General features: G+C 39.6%; 1 protein-coding gene across 1 annotated transcript; it reads left to right on the top strand.

Moving 5' to 3' along the window:
- Nucleotides 1-577: 577 nt before the first annotated feature.
- LOC115372176 (cytosolic phospholipase A2 zeta-like) lies at nt 578-18,671 on the top strand. Its single transcript, XM_030069857.1, has 21 exons — nt 578-719; nt 1,773-1,848; nt 1,951-2,087; nt 2,531-2,662; nt 2,901-2,941; nt 3,890-3,932; nt 4,384-4,438; nt 6,179-6,303; nt 7,764-7,886; nt 8,038-8,072; nt 8,269-8,403; nt 8,631; nt 9,277-9,413; nt 10,277-10,499; nt 10,866-10,983; nt 12,418-12,555; nt 12,669-12,770; nt 13,933-14,112; nt 14,290-14,462; nt 15,364-15,550; nt 18,064-18,671. The coding sequence occupies exons 1-21, from the start codon at nt 711-713 to the stop codon at nt 18,267-18,269; spliced, it is 2,376 nt and encodes a 791-aa protein (XP_029925717.1). The 5' UTR covers nt 578-710; the 3' UTR covers nt 18,270-18,671.
- Nucleotides 18,672-20,388: the final 1,717 nt, after the last annotated feature.

The raw sequence follows: 20,388 nt of genomic DNA, 5'->3' as shown, positions 1-20,388 counted from the left end.
TACTAAGGCAGGTGAAAAGGGAATTGCCGTAGTCTAGCCGGGATGATATGAAAGCTGTTTTGCTAGGTGAGAAGTTGACAAAGACAAACTGCTTGTCAAAATACTTTTGAAGTATAACTGAATTACAATTCAAAGTTGAATTTTGGTCACGTCACATTGTTCATTTCGACATAATTTTAGCACAATTGGAACTTTGTCGTGGAATTCTACAACAAAAATGAACAGTCAGATGGTCATCAGGCCTTTAATGCTGTGACAGCAGGAGAATCATACACACCAAAGCTTGGGGGTAGATTGTCAGAGGTGACAGGAAGCATTTAAGGTCTTCAGATTTTACAGGCCTACTTTGCATGTCCTATATAGTCAATCAGGTAATAAAGCAATAAAAACTTTCCAGAAACAGACATAGCTAATGAACAGGCCTAGTCATAAATTCCAGAAAAGTAACTGATTACGTGAAGTTAGTATCTGAAATATGCATTCAAAATAGTTGAATGCAAACTTCTGAATGTCAGGCAACGTACAAACCCTAGAGGAACATACAGGCAAAGACGATATTTGCTGTGTTCCCAAAAATACAGTATGGCTTGTGTTTAAGGTGATTTGTATGTCTGCATAAATTACATGGTTCCACTGGTACAAAGTAGCTGCTCTCACAGCGGGACAACAAGTGGAAACCTCGCTACGGGACAGCATACTGTACATTCACAATGTCAACGGTAAGTGCAATTTAATCTCCTGTTAATCTCTTTTAACCAAACAATAATGATCCAACAGATGCCTAATGTGTGTCTGTGATGCTCATTATTTTAACCCTCCTGTTATGTTCAAATTTACTAACATCTTTTATGTTTGGGGTCAATTTGACCCCAGCAGTTTAAACCTCCACAAAATTAAAAATAAAGTTAAAATTAAAATTAAAATTGTTACCAAAGTTTATGTGTCAGGTATTTTATGTTTCTTTGTTGACGACCTAAATAGCCCTTTAAATAGAACATAACTCCCCCCCCATCCCCACTTATACATCCAGTATTCCTATTACATGACTATGGAAAAATATGAAAATCATCATAAAATCTCACTGATTGACTTAAAATTGGAAAGATATATTATTTTTTGGTGTTTTAATGGCTTTATATTATTTCTAAGTACAGATTTTTGTTATTTATAACTGATGCGTGCAAAGTGTGTACAGGACATCGAAAACATATCATCATGTGAATTTCATGTTTACCTGGTAGTACCCATTACATTAGGAAAACATTAAGGCATTAAGACATTAAACATTGAATGGAGTCAAACTGACCCCAAACATAAAAGGAGGGTTAAAGTGAGAATATACTAGCACAATAGTATTCTTATAATGAATATAAGGCTACAGATACTGCATCAACACATAATCAGGCAATTGTCAGCTCAAATATTACAACAAATCAACATATCCTAAATAAGTAAGATGATGAAGAAGCACCACAAATATTTCTATTTTCATTGTCATTGTAATATACTGTTTTACATAGAAACTCAGCAGCATAGAGTTGCGTGGGACACATATTACATTTGCAAACTACTACTGCATATATCTGCATGAGAACTGAGTTAGTCAGTTAGTAGCGAATATTAATATTCTTTTCCATCTAAACACTACCATTTAACACTCAGTTATAAATACATGGGGCCTGGCAGGTCCTACCTACCACTTTGTTGGACTGTGGACTGAGAACAGACCTGACTATTGTTTCTCCTCTTCATTATTGTTCTGGCTCATTCAGCAGAAAAACATTGGCCACTACTGGACCTTGAGGGTCACCATACTAAGAGCACAGCTCCACCATTCCCAAGATTTTTGTAAGTATAGCAAGATGACAAGTGTTTTTTAAAAATGTGATAGTTTTGCTGTCACATGGTATTGGTCCGGCTGTCTATCTGCATGAGGACTTTATCCTGCAGGGTCTGAGTCAGACTGCTACGTTACTCTACGTCTCCCCACGGCGTCAACCAGGACCCACCGGACAAAAACTGTGCCAAACAGCAACGCTCCGGTGTGGAACGAAACCTTCAGCTTCAAGCCCCAAAACCATTTGAAAGTAAGGCCACTGTATACTTGCATTTATTCAGTGATATTGGTTGGAATCTGTATTTAAATTATAACTTATTTTTTCAGTTCTTGCTTTTCATTATTTTAACTGAAGTCAGTGTTTTTTGTTTAATAAATTCAAACATGAAATAGTTATGTGTGACCTTTTTGGGATAGGCCACGCCCACCACCACACTGAAATTTTGGCCAGTCAGCATGAGAGGCTAATCTGCTCTTCTTTGCTCCATGACCAAGCTTTCCACCAAATTTTGCCAAGTTATGTGAATCCATTTTGAAGTCATTCCGCTTTTAGTGTTGGGCCACGCCCCCTGCCACACCCTATTTTGTCCAGTTGGTGTGGTCAGCTCTTTCTTGTCCCATGACCAAACTTTACAAACAAACAGATGACAGAACTGCTATACACAACAGTGAGCTCCTCTTCTGTCTTTCCAGAATATTCTGGAGATAAAGGTGTATGACGATGACACCATAACGAGTGATGACCTAATTTCCACAATTATGTTTGACATTGGCACCCTCACCCCTGATGAGAAGGAGACCAAGGTCTTCATCATAAACCCTGAGGTGAACATGGGCTCAGCATCTTTATTGGCATCTTGGAAAAGTTTGATCTCTCACCAGTTGTACTTGTTACTCTGAGCTATATAGGTGCTTTGGGAGTTTTTGCATACAGCAACAGTAAATCTTCACATGCCATCTAGCTGATGCTGTGGGCTAATCATGTGGTACAGACTAACAGATACTCACAGAGGAACAGAACTCAGTTTGAGCTAATGATAAATTATTCTAATGCCCTCTGTAGACAAAAGATGAGCTCTTTGTGGAGTTGGAGCTTCTGAAGAGGTATGGTTTTGCATGCTTTCACTTTGCCTTGTTTCAAAAACTGCATTTATGGAAATTTGTTTCTCTATCACATTACAATACAAAGTCTGATACAATGACCTTGAAGTGCAAATCACAACGACCAATAGGAAACCACGACAGCAAATCAAAAAACAATGGCAAATAACAAAACACAGCAACAACTCACAACACACAACTGCAGTGACAAAACACAACAACAAATTGCAAATAAAAAACAGTAAAAGAGAAACCACAACCACAAACCCTCCCTGGCTCTGATTGGACTGGATCTTTCTTCTACACAGCCCTGCTTCCTTTAAACATGTCTTCAGAGTGCAGCCACTAATACATCTATGATATTTTCATGAGGTCAAAAACAGGTTAATCACAATTTGTTTAAGTTATATTTCATTTTCATTCATTCTGTCAGTCCATTTTCCAAATTTAATAACCTTCTAAACTAAATCATGTTGTCATTATTCAAGTAATCATGTTATCAAATAACCAGTTTCAAACTTGTTTTTCATTTATTCATTCATAGTTAATTTTCTGATTCAAATAATAATTTCTCAAGACCTAATATTTAAAAAATTGAATTTAAAACTTTTTTTCTTGTTTTATTTAGGCAAACATAAACAAAACTATACAATTTACAACAGACATAATACACACATACATACATACATACAGTGCTGAAATTAATTCTGGGATATTTTGGACCATGAAGAATTCACCTGTTCTATTCTCCAAATTCAGCCAAAGGAAAGGAGGAGCCTTTCAGATATTTTCAAATGGGTCAACCGAGTCACGTTGCTCTGATGAAATCGTGAAATTGTTATTTGCTGCTTTGTTTTTTGATTTGTTGTTGTTTCCTATTTGTCATGATTTGCAGAGTAGTCTGAAGTTGGCATGCACTCAACACAACAAAAATCATTTGTCTTTTTGTAGTGATGAGTCCGGTCAGGAATACCGCACAAATGGCATCTTAGTGGTAAGGTTTGTCATGTGGACTCCTGACAGCACACACACAAATGAAGACTCACTAAGAAGTAACATGAAGAGAGTATGTTCACAAAAGGTTCCTGCAGTGGACAGACACAGTAGACTTTCTATACACATGGCATGTTTTACTTGATTCCCTGATAGCATATCATCCAGCATCCAGCATCAAACTGAACTGCTTTCTCTGATCTTCAGCCTTTTTATGATCTTACAGCCTCTGTCTGGCCAACATAGTATATGTGTTATCTGGATTAAGACACTAATGACTTTCTCATATGTTACCCATTGTTTCATACATTCATTTGAACACTGAGCTGCTTGGGACATAGAGCAGGAGAGTCTTGCCTTACCTATAGCTTATGCAGACAATATTGTGGAGTGTCCTTAATTTGATGACAATAACCAGATCAACTGATTTCTCTTTGTGCCTCATGTCATAGGCTCCCCCATTCTCTGTTTTGGACGTGTCTATCGACAAGCTGGAAGACAATGAAAGTATGTACAATCAAAATTAAACACAAAGTATTCATTTGAAAAGCATGCCAACATGAGTAAGGCCAATTACATGGGTTACACCAGCAGTTCCCAACCTGGGGCCAGATGTCTAAATGCTCAGAAATATGCATACACTATTTTCTACACATAAACTGGTATATGTAAAAAATGAACATACAGTGAGAATATGCACACCTTCCTGCATATTTCACACCAGACATACACAGTTTTGGCTGCAGGCTGGTGGAGAAGTGGTAGAAAATAACATTAAAGTGGAAAGTGCAGCATTATTGTGGTAACTTTATTATTTCAATATACTGAGTGTCCTTTATATCCAATTTCATTGTGCATGTACGATTTTGTACAAGCCTCTTTGCTTTTTTTTAAATATTATTTTTAGTAATATGTGTGAATGTGTGTGTTGCAGTGTGTCATACATAATGCAGATGGATTGATAGGTGGATTGATTCAGTGGCACATTTGTGATCAATTACAAGTTATTATTATGATGAGTGCTATAAATAGGCTGAGCCATGTGTAATGGCTGTGCATATTGACATGCAGCAATAGTGGCTCTGGTGTTGTTAAAGGACCTTAATGCCCTTTTAGTTACTATGACTAAAAAAATGAATGAGCGGAAACAGTTATTTGGTATGGAAATGAGCTATTTAGGGGTGTGTCAACGTCCATTTATGGCTGATTGTGGGAATGTGCATGAGGCTTGCGCACATGCAAACAATTACACAAAGACTGAGATTTGTAAAACTGAAGCATGTGTACACATGAATCTGGTGAAAAGAATGTGTATGCATATTTCTGGCTTTGTGCGTACACACAGTTTTAATCATGAATCTACACAGAGTTTTATGCATCCAGCCCCTGGGGTCCGGGAATCCCCAGGGCCAAATTTACAGTATAGACAGTTATGAAATAACTATATCTGATCATATGGTGATCTCTGCAACTACATCGTAACAAATATGGGTCTTCAGCGTGATGTGTAGTGGTTTGGGGGTCCTTGACAGCAAAAAGGTTGAGAACCACTGGTCTATGCAAGGAGTGCGTGTGTGAGTGCAAGCACTTGACCCGCACAAACTGTTAGTTTACATAGTGCTGTCATGCAGAACAACTCCTGCAGGTCCAATCAGAGGTTCAACATGTTTTACACATGGGGGAAACAAATGCAATCATGCTGGGAAGGGAGATTTTAAAATGTCTATCATGAAGAAATGTGTGCTTTACATGATGCATTGTCACTGTCAGAAAGAGTCTTGCAAAAAAGATAGTACAAATAAATTCTTCCAGCGTCTCTTTAAAATCTGCCATCACTGCTACTTGTTTACACAGGAACCTCTTCTTCATATATAGTTGCTCCTTAACGGCAGTTTTCATTTAGTACACATACCAGAATTCTCAAAGATGACAAGAGGACAAAAGCCACTGCCTAAAAAGATGATGATATCTCCACCAGATCCAAGTTCCGCCACTCTGTACTTTTCTGTCTAGCTGCACAATTCCAACTGAGAGGGACACCCCATCATTGGATCATTGAATAACAATTATAAACAGATGTTGTTGACAAACATGACAGATTAGCCTTACAGCCTTATGCTGTCATAACTGTCAGCAATTTGTTATTGAAATTTAATAACCATTTTAGGGGCATTGGGTTATTAGAGCAACAGTAACTTGGCTTAAAACTAAACAATGTTTGATTGTGTGTTTCATTTTTTTCCCCAGAGGCTAAGAACATGATGCTGAAACTCAGAGGTGCTTATCAAGAGGATACTGGAATCCAGAAATCCCAGGAAGCAAAAAAACGCTTTTTTATCAACAGGGACTTGGAGACAGAGCTAGGAATGATGGTCAGTTTCAATGGAATAGTTGGCTCCAAAATGAATATCCATTCCTTAACTACTCACCTCCATGTCAGTCAAAACTCCTGCCGCTCAAAAAAAGAAAAAATAAAATGCAGGAAATATCATATAATATGTGCAAATGACTGTGTTACACTATAGCTCTTTAGGTAACAGGAGCCCTAGGCTTAAAATCTAGGAATGATGGGAGTGCCACACAGGCAACCATGCAGAAGGATCAGACTGCAGGTTTATCTATGGATAAAAGTATGAAAAGTGTGTGATGTGTAAGAGAGTCAGCCAACTCTATATCTGCGTCCAAAACAGCCTCTATAACACATGGAGTCCATAGTTATGGCCACAAAACCAAAATCCCTTTAACTCTACCTAGGCTGAGAGAAGCCCCAACTGACATGAGTTAGGCAAGTCCAGGACTTAACATATACAGGCTGGACCTGTTGTTTAACAAATACAGGCCTTCAGAACAAGTCCTAGCCACAGCAGTCTCAGCAATCCCATCCCTTACAAGGAGCGGTGGTTAAACAGACAGAGGCCCACACAAGTCCACACTCAGGCAGTTCCAAATGTGATTCGTAATTCCACTTGAGGAGCCTTTCAGCCAATTTCAGCCAATAATATATCTGTTTACTAAAGAGAAACATTACCACTGCACCCTCATGTGAAACACACCAAAAACACCAGAGTGCACGCATAACACAATGCATGCCTAATTCACAAAAACAATGCATGCACAATGCCAGTTGTTCCTTTTCAGCAGTTGTCATCTCATGACAACTGTTCTACCACAAAACAATGTTGCAACAATGTTGTTACCTTTAGTGCAACATAGCCTACCTGATACAACCAACCTTAGACTCTCAGGACATACAAGGAACCTTAATTAGCCACTGCTCTGTTTATATTTGGGGGCTATAAAGTTGTTCTTTCCACCTGTGCAGCAGTAATGTCAGAGATGAGACGCCACAGCCTAGAAAGACATAGTTGTAAGGTTGACTGACTTGACTGAATAGCCCAATATCAATATTGTGACATTGTTGGGATGATGCTTTCACAATGAGGTTTTTGATAAACAATCATTAGTAATGTGGATATGATGACCAAGCAGGTAGAGGCAAATAATAGAACTGTAAAAGTCTAACAAGTTGAGAAACCTGCTTTATTGTAATGCTGCCTTTAAAAATAAGAAAAGGCAGCACTAATGCTGTATATTCTAAATTCCAGAAAATATTGAGTCTTATATCACAATATCAATATAACATTAATATAATACCTGGCACTACACAGGTACACAGTAAAATTTTAACTATACAGGTAGACTATACAGGTAAGCTATAAAAAAGAACAGTCACACCAATTCGTTTTTAAGGCACCAGCAATAACCACAAAAATTTTGATGCTCCATATTTGTACAGATTATTATTAGTAATAACATTTCCTCTTTTTTCTAGCACTCAGATGATGCCAGTGAGATGTATGATATATCTGCCACTGCTGTTCCTCTGTTATCCTCTGTCCCACTCCAGCCACTGCCAGCCAAACATGAAGGCAAAATAACTCTACCTGTTGGTCAGGTACAACTTATCACGTTTTTAGCAAATCTGAGGTGGTTAGGGTTAGGTGGTCAGTGCTGTTCACAGCCATCCCTGCCAGCCATTCAGAATATGAATAATTTCTATTCTGTAGAGAATACTTGTGAAACTTGTGACATATTTCCCATTATAGGACACTGTGGATTTAGAGCTGCAAGCACATGATAGGTAAAGTGTTTCCTTCATAACTTCTGGTCTGGATGCAGTCTTTCATTGTCTCACACTTTCATATGAACAAATTGTTTGTGAGTGTGTGTGTGTGTGTGTGTGTGTGTGTGTGTGTGTGTGTGTGTGTGTGTGTGTGCGTGTGCGTGCATGTCCAATAATTAAGTGAATACCTTTTCTTTACCTTGTAAATCTATAGGGCTGAGGGTCTTGAGATGCGTCTGGATTTTGATCTCCCACCCCAGGAGACAGAATATCTTAAAAAAAGGAAAGGGTTTGTGGGACAGGCCTTGCAGAAGATGTTAGCCCTCAGCTCTCCACCTGAATTTGAAAAGTATGGTGAACTTCATGACATATACTTAAAAATAGTTATAAAATATGTTATAACCAGCTTGATGTTTGAGGTTTTCTGGGAAAATGAATAGACTCTGGTCCAGATTCACTGGCCCAGACATGTTTTACTGGCTCAGTTTCTTGAGATCTCAGAATTTAAATCAAGCAGTGGTGCAAACAAGACCTTGAAAAGGGACTACAGTGAAAGGGGAGATTTATGAGTTCAAGAGTTCCATGAGATCCTTTTCCACAAACAAGATTCTTGGGGAGTTGGTTTTATGAAGTGTTAGTGAATTGGGCATCTTCATTTGTATGACCTAAAGATGTTCTACGGTCAAAACATTTGCATTTTTGGTGAAAGCAAGTGGAACATATCAGCAGATATTGCCTTCAAGCCCCTGATCACATGCATATGTTTCAGACCAAATACTGGCATCTCTCTCCAAAACCCTCACAACAAGGACGAGTCAAACAATCTATCACTGCTGTCCTCGTTCTGAGGGGTGGTCAGGCCCACCCATGCATCACTTCCAACTCTGGATAGGACAGTAATATAGCCCATGGTGGTAGCAACACCTTTGCTCAGACTATTCACTTATCCTGCTTGGCGTGACACAAGCTCCAAATCTTTGGCCAGCGAGGTCTTGCCTCCTGGGCAGCCTCCTTGGGCAGCCAAGTTGTTGGCTGCTGTTGCCAAGTGACAACGGCAGCAGGACAAATAAAAAAAGGATCAACATGATCATCTGAAAGGCCGGCTCAGATTTTTTAATGAATGTTTTTAGATGTGTTCTCAATTCACAGCATCTATCTGTCTACAAATAACTGGCTCAACTATCTCAACGGCTATGGAAACATATCTATATTATTTGCCCAGGTGCCAGTAATAGCGGTGGTGGGTTCAGGTGGTGGGACCAGAGCGATGACAGGCCTGTTTGGCAGTCTGAGGGGGCTGCAGCAAATAGGCGTCCTGGATGCTGTCACTTACATCACTGGTGTGTCTGGATCCACATGGTGAGTCAGCCAGTTTGGGATCTGTGCCCTGGCATCCTCTCAGTACACAATTTTGTGCATTAGAGAGACACTTGACTTGTCTGCCTACCTCACCCCCAGCTATTTATATGCTGTGCAAAGTTTAAACAAAAGAAATGCCAGATGGGTTTTTTGATCCACAGATGGCCATGTCAGTCCATTATCCATCTGTCAATTCAGCACTTTACTCAAAGGCAACATATCTTGAAATCCATTGATTATCATGAAATTTGGTGAGCACAATCATGCTCCTGGGAGGATGAACCCTGTCAATTTTGGTGTCCTGATGACCTTTTCACTAGTGACATGCTCAGGCCAAATATTTCACTTGATTCAACATATCTTCAAATATAGTGGATGGATTGCCATACAATTTGCTGAGTGAGTTTATGTTTCCTGGAGAATGACCCCTGTCAAGTTTTGTGAGGCTATGTGTGAGTCCACCGCTGCATGTAATTAAAACACGCATCCACAAAGAGTAATCCCAACTCACTTCCCACTTTATTGACCCTGTCAATTTTGGTAACTTTGTGACATATCCTGTAGCACCACCAAATCTACATTCTCTCCCATAACTTACCTGTGTGCTTTCATAATGGATTTTCTAGATTACAATAGACATGAACTCATTAATACCTCACATGTAATGTAAAGACAGGTATGCTGATAGTATATTATCTCTATTAATTAGTTTAGTTAACATCCTCATTAACATAAAAGGATACGTTTAATATGTCTTGTGGATTATGGCATGATTTTAGACAGTTCAAGCCTGTCTTGTTAAATAATTTGCAATCCTTTCTAATTGTTTTATTGCTATTTCCATTTTGTTCCTATACTAACAGGGCTATGTCAAGCCTGTATCAGCAAGCCAACTGGTCACAGCAGGACATAGACACTGTCATCTCAGTAATGGAGGAGAGGTTTACCAAAAGCTTCATGAGTTCCTTCTCCATTGAGAAACTGCAGTACTACCAAGATGAACTGGACGAGAGATTGAGGGAGGGTCACATTGTGTCTTTTGTTGATATGTGGGGCCTGATTATTGAGCATTTGCTCTTCGGGAAGGTAAAGAACCGTACACCTTCTTTTACCAACATGTTATAGTATGCAACCCACCAAAAGAAGCGCAGCGCTTGCTTAAAGCCCTCATTAGTGGAATAGTGGAATACATGAATTGTGTATATCGATAAATTGTAAAATTGATGGAAAATGGTGGTAAACTAAAATATTCACTCAGATAATACAAATATCAACACCTGTTACAACCTTGTACATCTTAATACAACAACTTTTTATTTTGTCTGGCTCTTATTTCAATATTTATGACTTATAATAGCTAATTTATTCTTTTGTCCCTAAAAATTTTGTTCAATTAATTTTACAGAGGAAACTGAATATGAATTGATGAATATCCTGTCCTTGTTTTTACAGAAAAACACCAGTACCCTGGCTGAGCAGGAGAGGGCAGTAAGTGAGGGCCAAAACCCTTTCCCTATATACACAGCTGTCAACATGAAGGACAGACTGACAGGCTGCGAACCTGAGGCTGGTAAAGATCCTTTTGCTTTACATTAAGACAACTCCAGTTAAGCACCAGTTTCTTATAAATCTAAAATTAGCATAATCATACTTTTTTATTTTTTGAGAAATAGATTTAAGTCAGTCATAATTCAGCCTTTTGGCAGCCTTTTACTATCATTCCATGGTAGCATTTGCTTTGTGAAAACATTTTAGGGCAAATTTGTCTCACGTCCTGATATTATATCTTTCTCTGACTGGCTTTTGCAATTCACACAGCTGCATAGTCATGGTAACAGTTAAGCATGTTATGCTTCATTTATATGTGGATTTTCATTGACTATCACCTTAGTCATGCTGAGAACAAAGCAGCAGTGTTGTGGCTCCATCTAGAGACAGTTTTAAAGAGTACCTAAATCCTAAACCCCAATCTGTGTGGAGCCTGACCTCTCACTGTGAAAAGTAAGGTGCCTGGTCTTTTGTGGCTGGTGATGTCACCACCTGTTGCTTATATTTAATGTACAAGCATATCTATTATAATTTGTATTTCATATTCAGGTACACTGTCAAACTGTTTGCATACATACATTTTACTAAACCCCAGGCCCAAGAAAAGGTCCTGTTAGATGGTAACCCTAGATTGGCAAATCTTGCCCTCCTATTAACTTTGGAGTTAATGTGACCCCATTATGTGTTTTATGCCCCTAAATACATGATCAATATTGTGTTGTTTTGGCCTCATGTATAAGGACTTTTCCTAATTTAGAGTGAACATGATGATATGTTTTCAGTGTCCTGGGCACAAATTGGATGCATCAGTGTTTCTTTGGGGTCTGTTTGACCGCAGGCTGCTTTAGCTGTATAAAACATATAAGAAATATCAACATTTTACACAAATTAGTTTTAGATGTTTTGGATGACACTGCGGAATCATAACATGCCATTTATTCTTCAAAAAGCTTCCCTCTGCTCAAGGGCCTCACCAAACATAACCATACCTGCAGCAGAGCCGGAATCACTGATGGTTAATGTGACATTTGGATGGGGGAAACATGATGCCCACAAGAACTTTGAGTTATAAGGGGGAGGAGGGTGTCGTGTTTTATTTGAAATACTAGGGTCAAATTAAAGTTCAAACTGAAATTATGCAAGAGTTTTGCAAATCCCGGTGTCCATCAAGACACTGCCCCAAGAAAAAGCAAGATTACCACATTCTGCTTTATCGCAGCCTGGTCGTCGCCATGTTAACTGTAAACAGCCATGTCAGACACATAGTCAAGCCATGGAGACTCTTTAAAATGCAAGGATTCCTACCTCTATCTTGCCTGTGCCAATTCCATGGTATTGAGCAGGCCAACAGTTCTCTTGCCCAGGCTTGTCGCATTGTATCCGTTGAGCTTATTTTACTGTGCTTATCTTATATAACCGTTTCTTTTGCCCCCCCTTGACTGATCTTTGTTTCCAGAGTGGTGTGAGTTTACGCCCTATGAGGTGGGCATTCCCAAGTATGGAGCGTTTGTTCGAGCTGAGGACTTTGGGAGTCAATTCTTCCTCGGTCATATGATCAAAAAACTCCCAGAAATCCGCATCCCTTATCTGATCGGTGAGAACATGAGAGCTCCTTCATGAAGAAACGTATTGTTACATCAGTAGGCTAAATATGCATGGTTTTGCAAACAGGGGAATTAAATATTTTTTACATGTGAACATTAACAGGGATATGGAGCAGCGCCTTCTCTGTCAACTTAAGCCAACTGTGGCAGTTTGCTACAGGCGCCAAGCCCTCCTGGATTGCTTGGACAGGACCTGATGTCATAGGTACAGGTTATAGAAAATGAATGGGTAGAACTGGTGAGGCCCTTTGGTTCATGGCAAATCAGAGTATTTCAAAGTGGTTCACCTTGCCCAGGCAACAGCTGTGCACATTCATCTGATGTCACCGCGTCAGGAGAACTGATGCACGGCTGATAGAAACATGTTCTGTTTTCACAAGAAAATGAATCAAACTTTTTGCCTTTTTGTGAAAAGAATCCTGTGGCTCTTGATTTTTATTCAGTAACAGAAGAAGAAAACACTGGTTTTGGGAGGAGTTGAGTCTTGCCTGGTAGGTTGTTAGTGGCTTTTCTAGAGCATTATTCAATACAATGCAGATAATTAAGATTAGCTTAGTTAACATCTAATTAGCAAATATTAACATTAGCCTGAGATAGGCTATGAATTACCTTCCATAATTTTTAAATAACTTTACCAGCACACCGATAATTTTAAATGATTTAATGTATTAACTTTAACATAACCGTATTGTATAAAACAGTGTGTAAATCATTATCCATTACATTAAATAAATTTTATTCCATATGCCATAATTCATGCAGGCTACAGACATAACAGAGTCTGTCTGTGGGCAACACCAAAATAATGTTTCTCAATGATAAGTATTTAATGTTTAATTAGAGCTATAACTAATCAAATCTCAGGTTTAGGCTAATTTTTGGGACAAACAGGATAAGATTTGAGGTTCGCTCGTAATTCAGATAATTTTTTGGGACGTCTAGCTACCCAACAGCCAGGTGCTTGTTTTGTCATTGTTTCATTAGCGCTATCCAAATTCTTCTGCTGATGTGGTGACACTAGTGAAAGTTACAGCTGCTGCCTTGGCAAGGTGAACTCCCTGGAAATAGTGTAAACCAAAGGGCCGACAAAGGCTCATGCTGGTTCCGCCCATTCAGTTTCTATGGGTACAGCTACACTTTCCCTTCATATCCTGTGGTGCACTGAGACACAGACTAGAAACATTTAAGAAGGTCACCACAAGACTACATTTAGTCCTAAAGAGTAAGGCTGGCTACAAATGTTGTTGTTGACACAGTACATAAGAGTATTTTTTACAATTCCCTGTTACTACATATATAAACTCCATGGTGTTTACTGCCAAGGCACTGTAGTTGACGTAGTTACCCTAAAAATCGTTTCTCAACAGAAGTTGACAATGAACCATCAACTCTGGACACATACCTCATAAACCCAATCACAGATGTGGGCAAGATGGTGACTGATTTTTTCAACAGTCGTCCAGTCGTTGCCCAGATACATAATTTCATGAGCGGCCTCTTCCTGCACTGGAACTACAACGAACACTGCAATTTTAAAGCCTGGAAAGGTGGGTCTCTGAGTCCTGTTACTGATGTGTGTTATGGAAGTCTGAATGCTTGTCCCACCTCTAAACAAAATACAGAGGTGTTAAGGTACTTTTTATTTAATCCACCATCATAACTGAAATTGAAATGTGCACCTCATAATTTGTTCTTAATAGTTTCATTCTCTGCTTGCTGATCAGACACACATCCAGATGCCTTCCCAAACAGACTGACACCAGCTGACTCCACACTAAACCTAGTGGATTCTGGTCATGCCATCAACATTGGCTGTGTGCCCATCCTGCGGCCTCAGAGAGAAGTGGACCTCATCATATCCCTCAGTTACTCATGGGATCCAGTCAATATCTTCAAAGTAAATGGAATTTTATTTAACTCATTAGAGTCAAACAAAGAGATTCCTCAATGTTTCCTGAGTTTGTTAAAGAGCTAAATTTCCTTATTGGACTGTTTTTAACTTAGTTTGAAAACCACTATTAATCAAAAACACCCATTTTTACCTGCATTTAGAAAGTCGGCTAAAGGTTCTCAGTGAATGATTGGCGGAAGCAATTGGCCCTCCTCATTGAGTGACTGTATGATTAATTCTTTTTTTTAAAAGTGAGTGTATGCTCATTTCACTACTAAAGTCAATATTTATCAACTCCATCTTGGTTTTTTCCTTCAGACCAATCTCTGGTCTGCTCAGAAATCACACACACCCATTTTAAATTATGACATTTTTTTGTTGCACATGGAAAACTATTTTAATTACTGGCATTACGTGCTGCCACAGTATTTTTGTGCTAATATCAGACATTTAATATAAGACATGAGGACTAATATGGTATGCTTGGGATAGGGAAAATGGGCTTCCTTGCAGAATTACACATTTCTTGTAACAACAAATCTACTGGAGGGCCCTTTTCCCAGTTGAAACACTGCTGACAGAAAATCCAATTGCTTGCCACATTTGGCTGTCATAACTTATATTCCCCTTGTATGACTGTCAAATTAAACTACTTTGTAAAATTCTGCAACCAAAATGTCAATTTAACATGTGTTAGCATGTAGCTGCAATTAGGGAATTAGAATTTTTCTACAAGATGCCTTAATTTTTTACAGGCCAAAGTTTTGGTCTTATAGGTGTCATGAATCACTAGTGGCCAATATTTTAGGATCGCGAGTTTCCTTGATAGCTTGGTGAATGATGGCTGCTACTATCAAACCCTGTTACGAAGCACATGTCTCTGTTTTGCCACTGTTTCATATGACAGGTCTTAAAGAGGACAGCTGCTTACTGCGAGGACCACAAGATCCCATTCCCGAGCATTGACTTTGCCAAACTGGACAGTGAGCCTCAGCAAGAACTCTACATCTTTGAGGATGAAGAGAATCCCAGCGCCCCGATAGTGCTTCACTTTCCACTTGTCAATGTCACTTACAAGCAATTCAAAGCTCCTGGTAAGCCACTGGGAGGTAATATTAGTTATGTTTTCATGAAAAAGCCTATATTTTTCTTTATTTGCTTATTAAAATCCCAGTTATCTGTGTGCAGTGCACGCATTTTTTATATTGCTCCCTCATATTGTTATTTTGCTCCCCTTGTACATCTGATAAAAATAAGTGGAACTGCAAGAATAGGCAAGGACAAAATTGTTCCTTATACAAGATCAGTATCATTGTGTGTGACTTGAGATATAAGCATTTTCCAAATATCACCCCAGCCAAAAATACCAGCTTTATGAAAGTCACTGAGGTATTCATTCAGTTCTTTGATCATTTTTGAGGCCATAGTTTTGTGATGTTTTGCAGCTAACGTGTCAAGTGCCTGCCTATCCTTGTCAATGACCTTGCAACTTTGCTTGGTATACGTTGTAATAATTTTGCAAAAAAGAAACTGTCCTAAATAATTCAGCATTTTTTAGAACAATATTCCTGAAATTCAGACACCAACTCTTTAGCCTGTCCAGGCCTTTTCATAGTGCAATCAATAAAACCTACTTATATTGTTCACTTAAGCATTTGTTAAGCCTATGGGCTCTAGTTTCCCGGCGCAGCGCGGGGTGGCGCAGTGAGGCGAACCCCGCGCAGAGCTAGTTTCGACCGGCAAAACGGCAGAGGCGGACAGTGTCCAAGTTTCACAGGCGGAGGTTCGCTGAGATGGGAGTGGCGGCGCAGCGGGGGGAGGTGCCGACAGATTTGGCTTGGCGCAGTGACAGTTTCGTGCCAAAAGGCTTCGCCGAGGTGCGCCAAAAGCTCGCCATCTGAAACCACGTCTACTTTCAGCGCAAGGCGGAGCGGAGCCGGCGCAGTGGAAGTTTGGCTGCCTGGCGCACATCACCAAAACCTCACAATCAGCACAAACGGTGCCAATCTCCTTTGATCTGACATCAGCTGTGACGGGACAGTTGATATGGAGATATATGTATGTGCTGATTGTGATCGTAGCATTGAATAGTGTTTTTTTCTGTATTTATTGCATCGTTCATGTGTCTGACATTCCGGAAGCCTGCCTGTGAGGTTTTGGTGACGTGTCCGCACTGCTCGCCGGTCTCCGCTCCACGCCTGTCTCCTGAGCTCCGCTCCGCCTGCGGCAATAGACCTCCATGTCAGCTGTGTAAACTTTCATTACGCCTTCACGCAGCGCATTTTAAAGGCAAGGACAGGGGCTCATTTGATTGGTTAAATGTGAATCGGCTGTGTCAAACCCACTCCACGCCTTCTCTCCTCCCCTCCGCCGGTAGGAGGGACGGCGGAGAACTTGCGCCACCGAGAACGGCGTGCCAAACTTGGAAAATCCGCCTGGCCACACCCAGTTGGCGAAGCGCATCTGCGCTACACCCCCGCCTCGCCTGGTCTGCGAAACTAGAGCCCTAAGTGTTAGCCCTGGGATAACATTCCACAAATGCTACAATGGTGATACTGACCAGTGATTACATTCTACATGTATAGGCTACATCTGCGTCATGTTATGTCACTGGCCTTGATTCACTCTGGCTGTAGTTGGCACCATGTTTTGGGATGTTCTTGGGTTCCTGCTCCAGAGTAGAGTCAACTGTTCACTGTTAGAATGTTGAAGCACTAACACTTGCCTGAAGAGGCTGTGAATGGCCATTGTGAAACTCTGGTAGTTGCCTTGAAATTTTGCATATAACTCACATACTCACATTTAAAGCTGACACATGCTGCTAATTGCCATTCAACCTGAAATGACTTACAGCTTTAGTGCAATACTTGCATTACATTTGACATGCATGACTCACATAGCATGAAGACTTGCGTGTCTTGCCTGTCTTGACTAGCTCTGTAATTGTGATGTAGTTCATCCGAAGCTGAAGTCCTGTTTATAGTGTACCTTTGTATAGTCTATTTTACCTGCCCCTTGTAGGTAGCAAAAATGTCTTTGCATCAGTAACCACAGGCTAAAAGCCAAATTGCACTAGTCCGCTTGTGCACTAAGGTCCGCTTGTTGCACATGACAATTTAACAAAATAACAGAACTGGCCATATGGTGGGCAGGGAATGAAGCGTTTACAGACAGATTTGGAAGTATATGCAGTATATTTATGAGAAGTGTTACCAACATTATAGGCCCAGTAGTCTGAAACCCCCAATAGTCTGAAAAATGTCCCATTGAACTGAAACCCATCAGTCCTGTTATCCCAAAAACAAACACCCATTGCTCCAAAAAATACACACTCCAGCCCTGTTTGCTCCAACCTTAACCTGAGGAAAACCCTGACTTTTTCAGTTTTGGAGTAATTGGTATTTGTTTTCAGGATAACAGACTGTTGGACTGATAGGCTTTCGGTCCAATGAGCCATTTTTTGGATTATTGGGGTTTCGGAATAATGGGCCTTCGGACCAAAATGTAGTATGTGTACCACCACGTCTACTAAAGTATGTTTGAACATCAGGATGAATCAGGATGAATTTTGTTTCAATTTTACAAATTTCATATCATATGACTCTAGGTGTGCTACGGAAGGGTGAGGAGGAGATCAAATCTGGGGGGGTGGATGTGAAGAGCAGCAACTCTCCATACAAAACCCAAAACCTAACTTACACAGTAGAAGATTTTCGGGCCCTGGTGGACCTGACCTCCTACAATGTCATCAACAACAAGGAAAGCATACTGAAAATAATCCACAGGGCCCTGGAGAGGAAGACATCGCAGTAGGAGGAAAAGGCAAACCCTCTACAGAAGGAGGCAAACACACTGCATTTGTGCCATGTGATTTAAAATGAATAATTTAGTGATGGTTCACCGCTGGGAAGTTATTAGCTAACCAAGTTATAAATGTATGCAGCTTCAATACCCAACCGGCTCATGTAGTTACATGATAATTATGTCAATTTAGCCCATTCTCATTCCCAGGGTGTGAAAGGCTTGATAAAGGCCTTCTGAATTTGATACCATCACCAAAGGCACCCTTTGGCGTCTGACACCAAAGCAAAAGGCACACATAGGAGGCCCAAGGCATATTTTGGTGTCAGTTTGAGATGCAGGGGATGTGTTGGTCAGTCTGAATTTGCAAGTGCTGGGGCTCTGGTTAAGTTGGTATCTAAATGTGTGTTCTGAATGTTATCACCAGTTTGAAATAAACTTTAAAAAGCAGACAGCTATTGCGATTTCATTTTTTTCTTAAGTATACAATATAACAATATGCTAATACCAAATCCTATAGAGAGAGAGTAAGCCAAATCTGGCTATTTGCTGCTGTGAGACAGAATAACAAAATGTGCAGTACAGTTTTTTTTGTTTTTTTTTTTTTGCCATCGGTGGCAGTGCTGAGCACTTGCTAAACAAAGTTTAAAATATGGCGGTCAATGGGGCTAAATTCTATAATATGATCTCTTCATTTGATTCCATACATTTACCAGCAACTGGACCACTGCTGTCATTGTTACACAATATTTATGATGAAGAAATAATTACAAGCTAACATGAAATTCTACATAGCCTAAGTGCAATATCTCCCTTTTCAGACTGACTGTCTCTGGTTCATATCCCTCCACATGTATTACAAAACTTAAACCTCATTTTGCAAAAATCAACAACAGAGCAGGAAAAGGCAAGTGCACGCATCAACAAAGCATGTGCGCTTCAGATTGTAGTCAAAATGATGAGAAGCCTGATATCAAGGGCAAGTCAAACACATGCCTTTCATGATCAAATGCGATATTATCAGTGGAAAACATCTTCAAAACTCCAGAGTCAGTAGTGGCTGAAGACTTGGAATTAGATTGTGTTAATGGCTTCAAGCTATGCCATAAAGCATACTATACTATCAAAACCCTTTCAATCTAAATAGGATTGAATTTCAGCTGTGAATCTCCTCATAATGTAATCAAACTTACTTAAATAGTTTCCATAAGCACAGTGCTTCTGAAACCTTAGTCAGATATTATTTTGCATTCAAGCATCAGACAGTCAATTTTATGAGTGATTTTAAAGGGTAGGCTTTAAAAATATTGTTATTTTTCCCATTATTTCTTGAGACACAACATTTTGCATATGAACACATATTGTAAACGTTGCTGAAAGTTAAAAAAAAAAAAAAAAAAAAAAATCTTCATGTAATTAAAGAGGAGTGTTTTTGCACTATGACCCTGCTTATAGTTTGCGCAAGCACTGTGAGAGGGACCAGAGAGACTGCTGAAATGCAAAATCTACAACTAGTAAAGTACAGCTGAACTAAGCTCTAACTTTTTCCTTTTGTTTGAATTTGTGTAGCATTTGCTTCTCAGCTGGCTGCTACAGTAAAGGCCCACTGAATTTTAGAATGGATTTCCACTGGAAACAAATATCCTTTGATTGATTGCTGATAGTTTTTTTTTTTTTTTTTTTTTTTTTTACAGTATACATCATGATTAGTGTGGATAGCGCTCAGTGAAAAAAGTGTACGTCTACCAACCTTTTCAACAAATTTTGGAGACATTTGACAGCCAGATCCCTAGTCATTATCTGTGATGCGTCTCCATTTAACCTCTTCATAGTAGTGATTAATGTGAAGTCATTAAAAACACAGCTCCCTATATTCCTCTAAAATGCTTCACTCATCATCCCACCCAGAACTTTGTATAGGACGTATAGGTTTTCAGCTACCTTAGCAGCAATGATCCTCTGGCGTACACACAGTCAAGAGTGATTTTTCAGGCTTAGGCAAAGTTCCCGGCAGGTTCATCTCAAAGCAAGCCTTGGTAACACTAACAACCGCTGACTAAGTTCACATTTAAAAGCTTTGTTTAAGACTAATTGGCGTCCTAGGCCAGGGATGATATCATTGTTTGTTCTG

Source organism: Myripristis murdjan, chromosome 15 (assembly GCF_902150065.1).
Source record: "Myripristis murdjan chromosome 15, fMyrMur1.1, whole genome shotgun sequence".
Lineage (NCBI taxonomy): Eukaryota > Metazoa > Chordata > Actinopteri > Holocentriformes > Holocentridae > Myripristis > Myripristis murdjan.
This window is presented reverse-complemented; position numbering and strand designations above follow the sequence as displayed.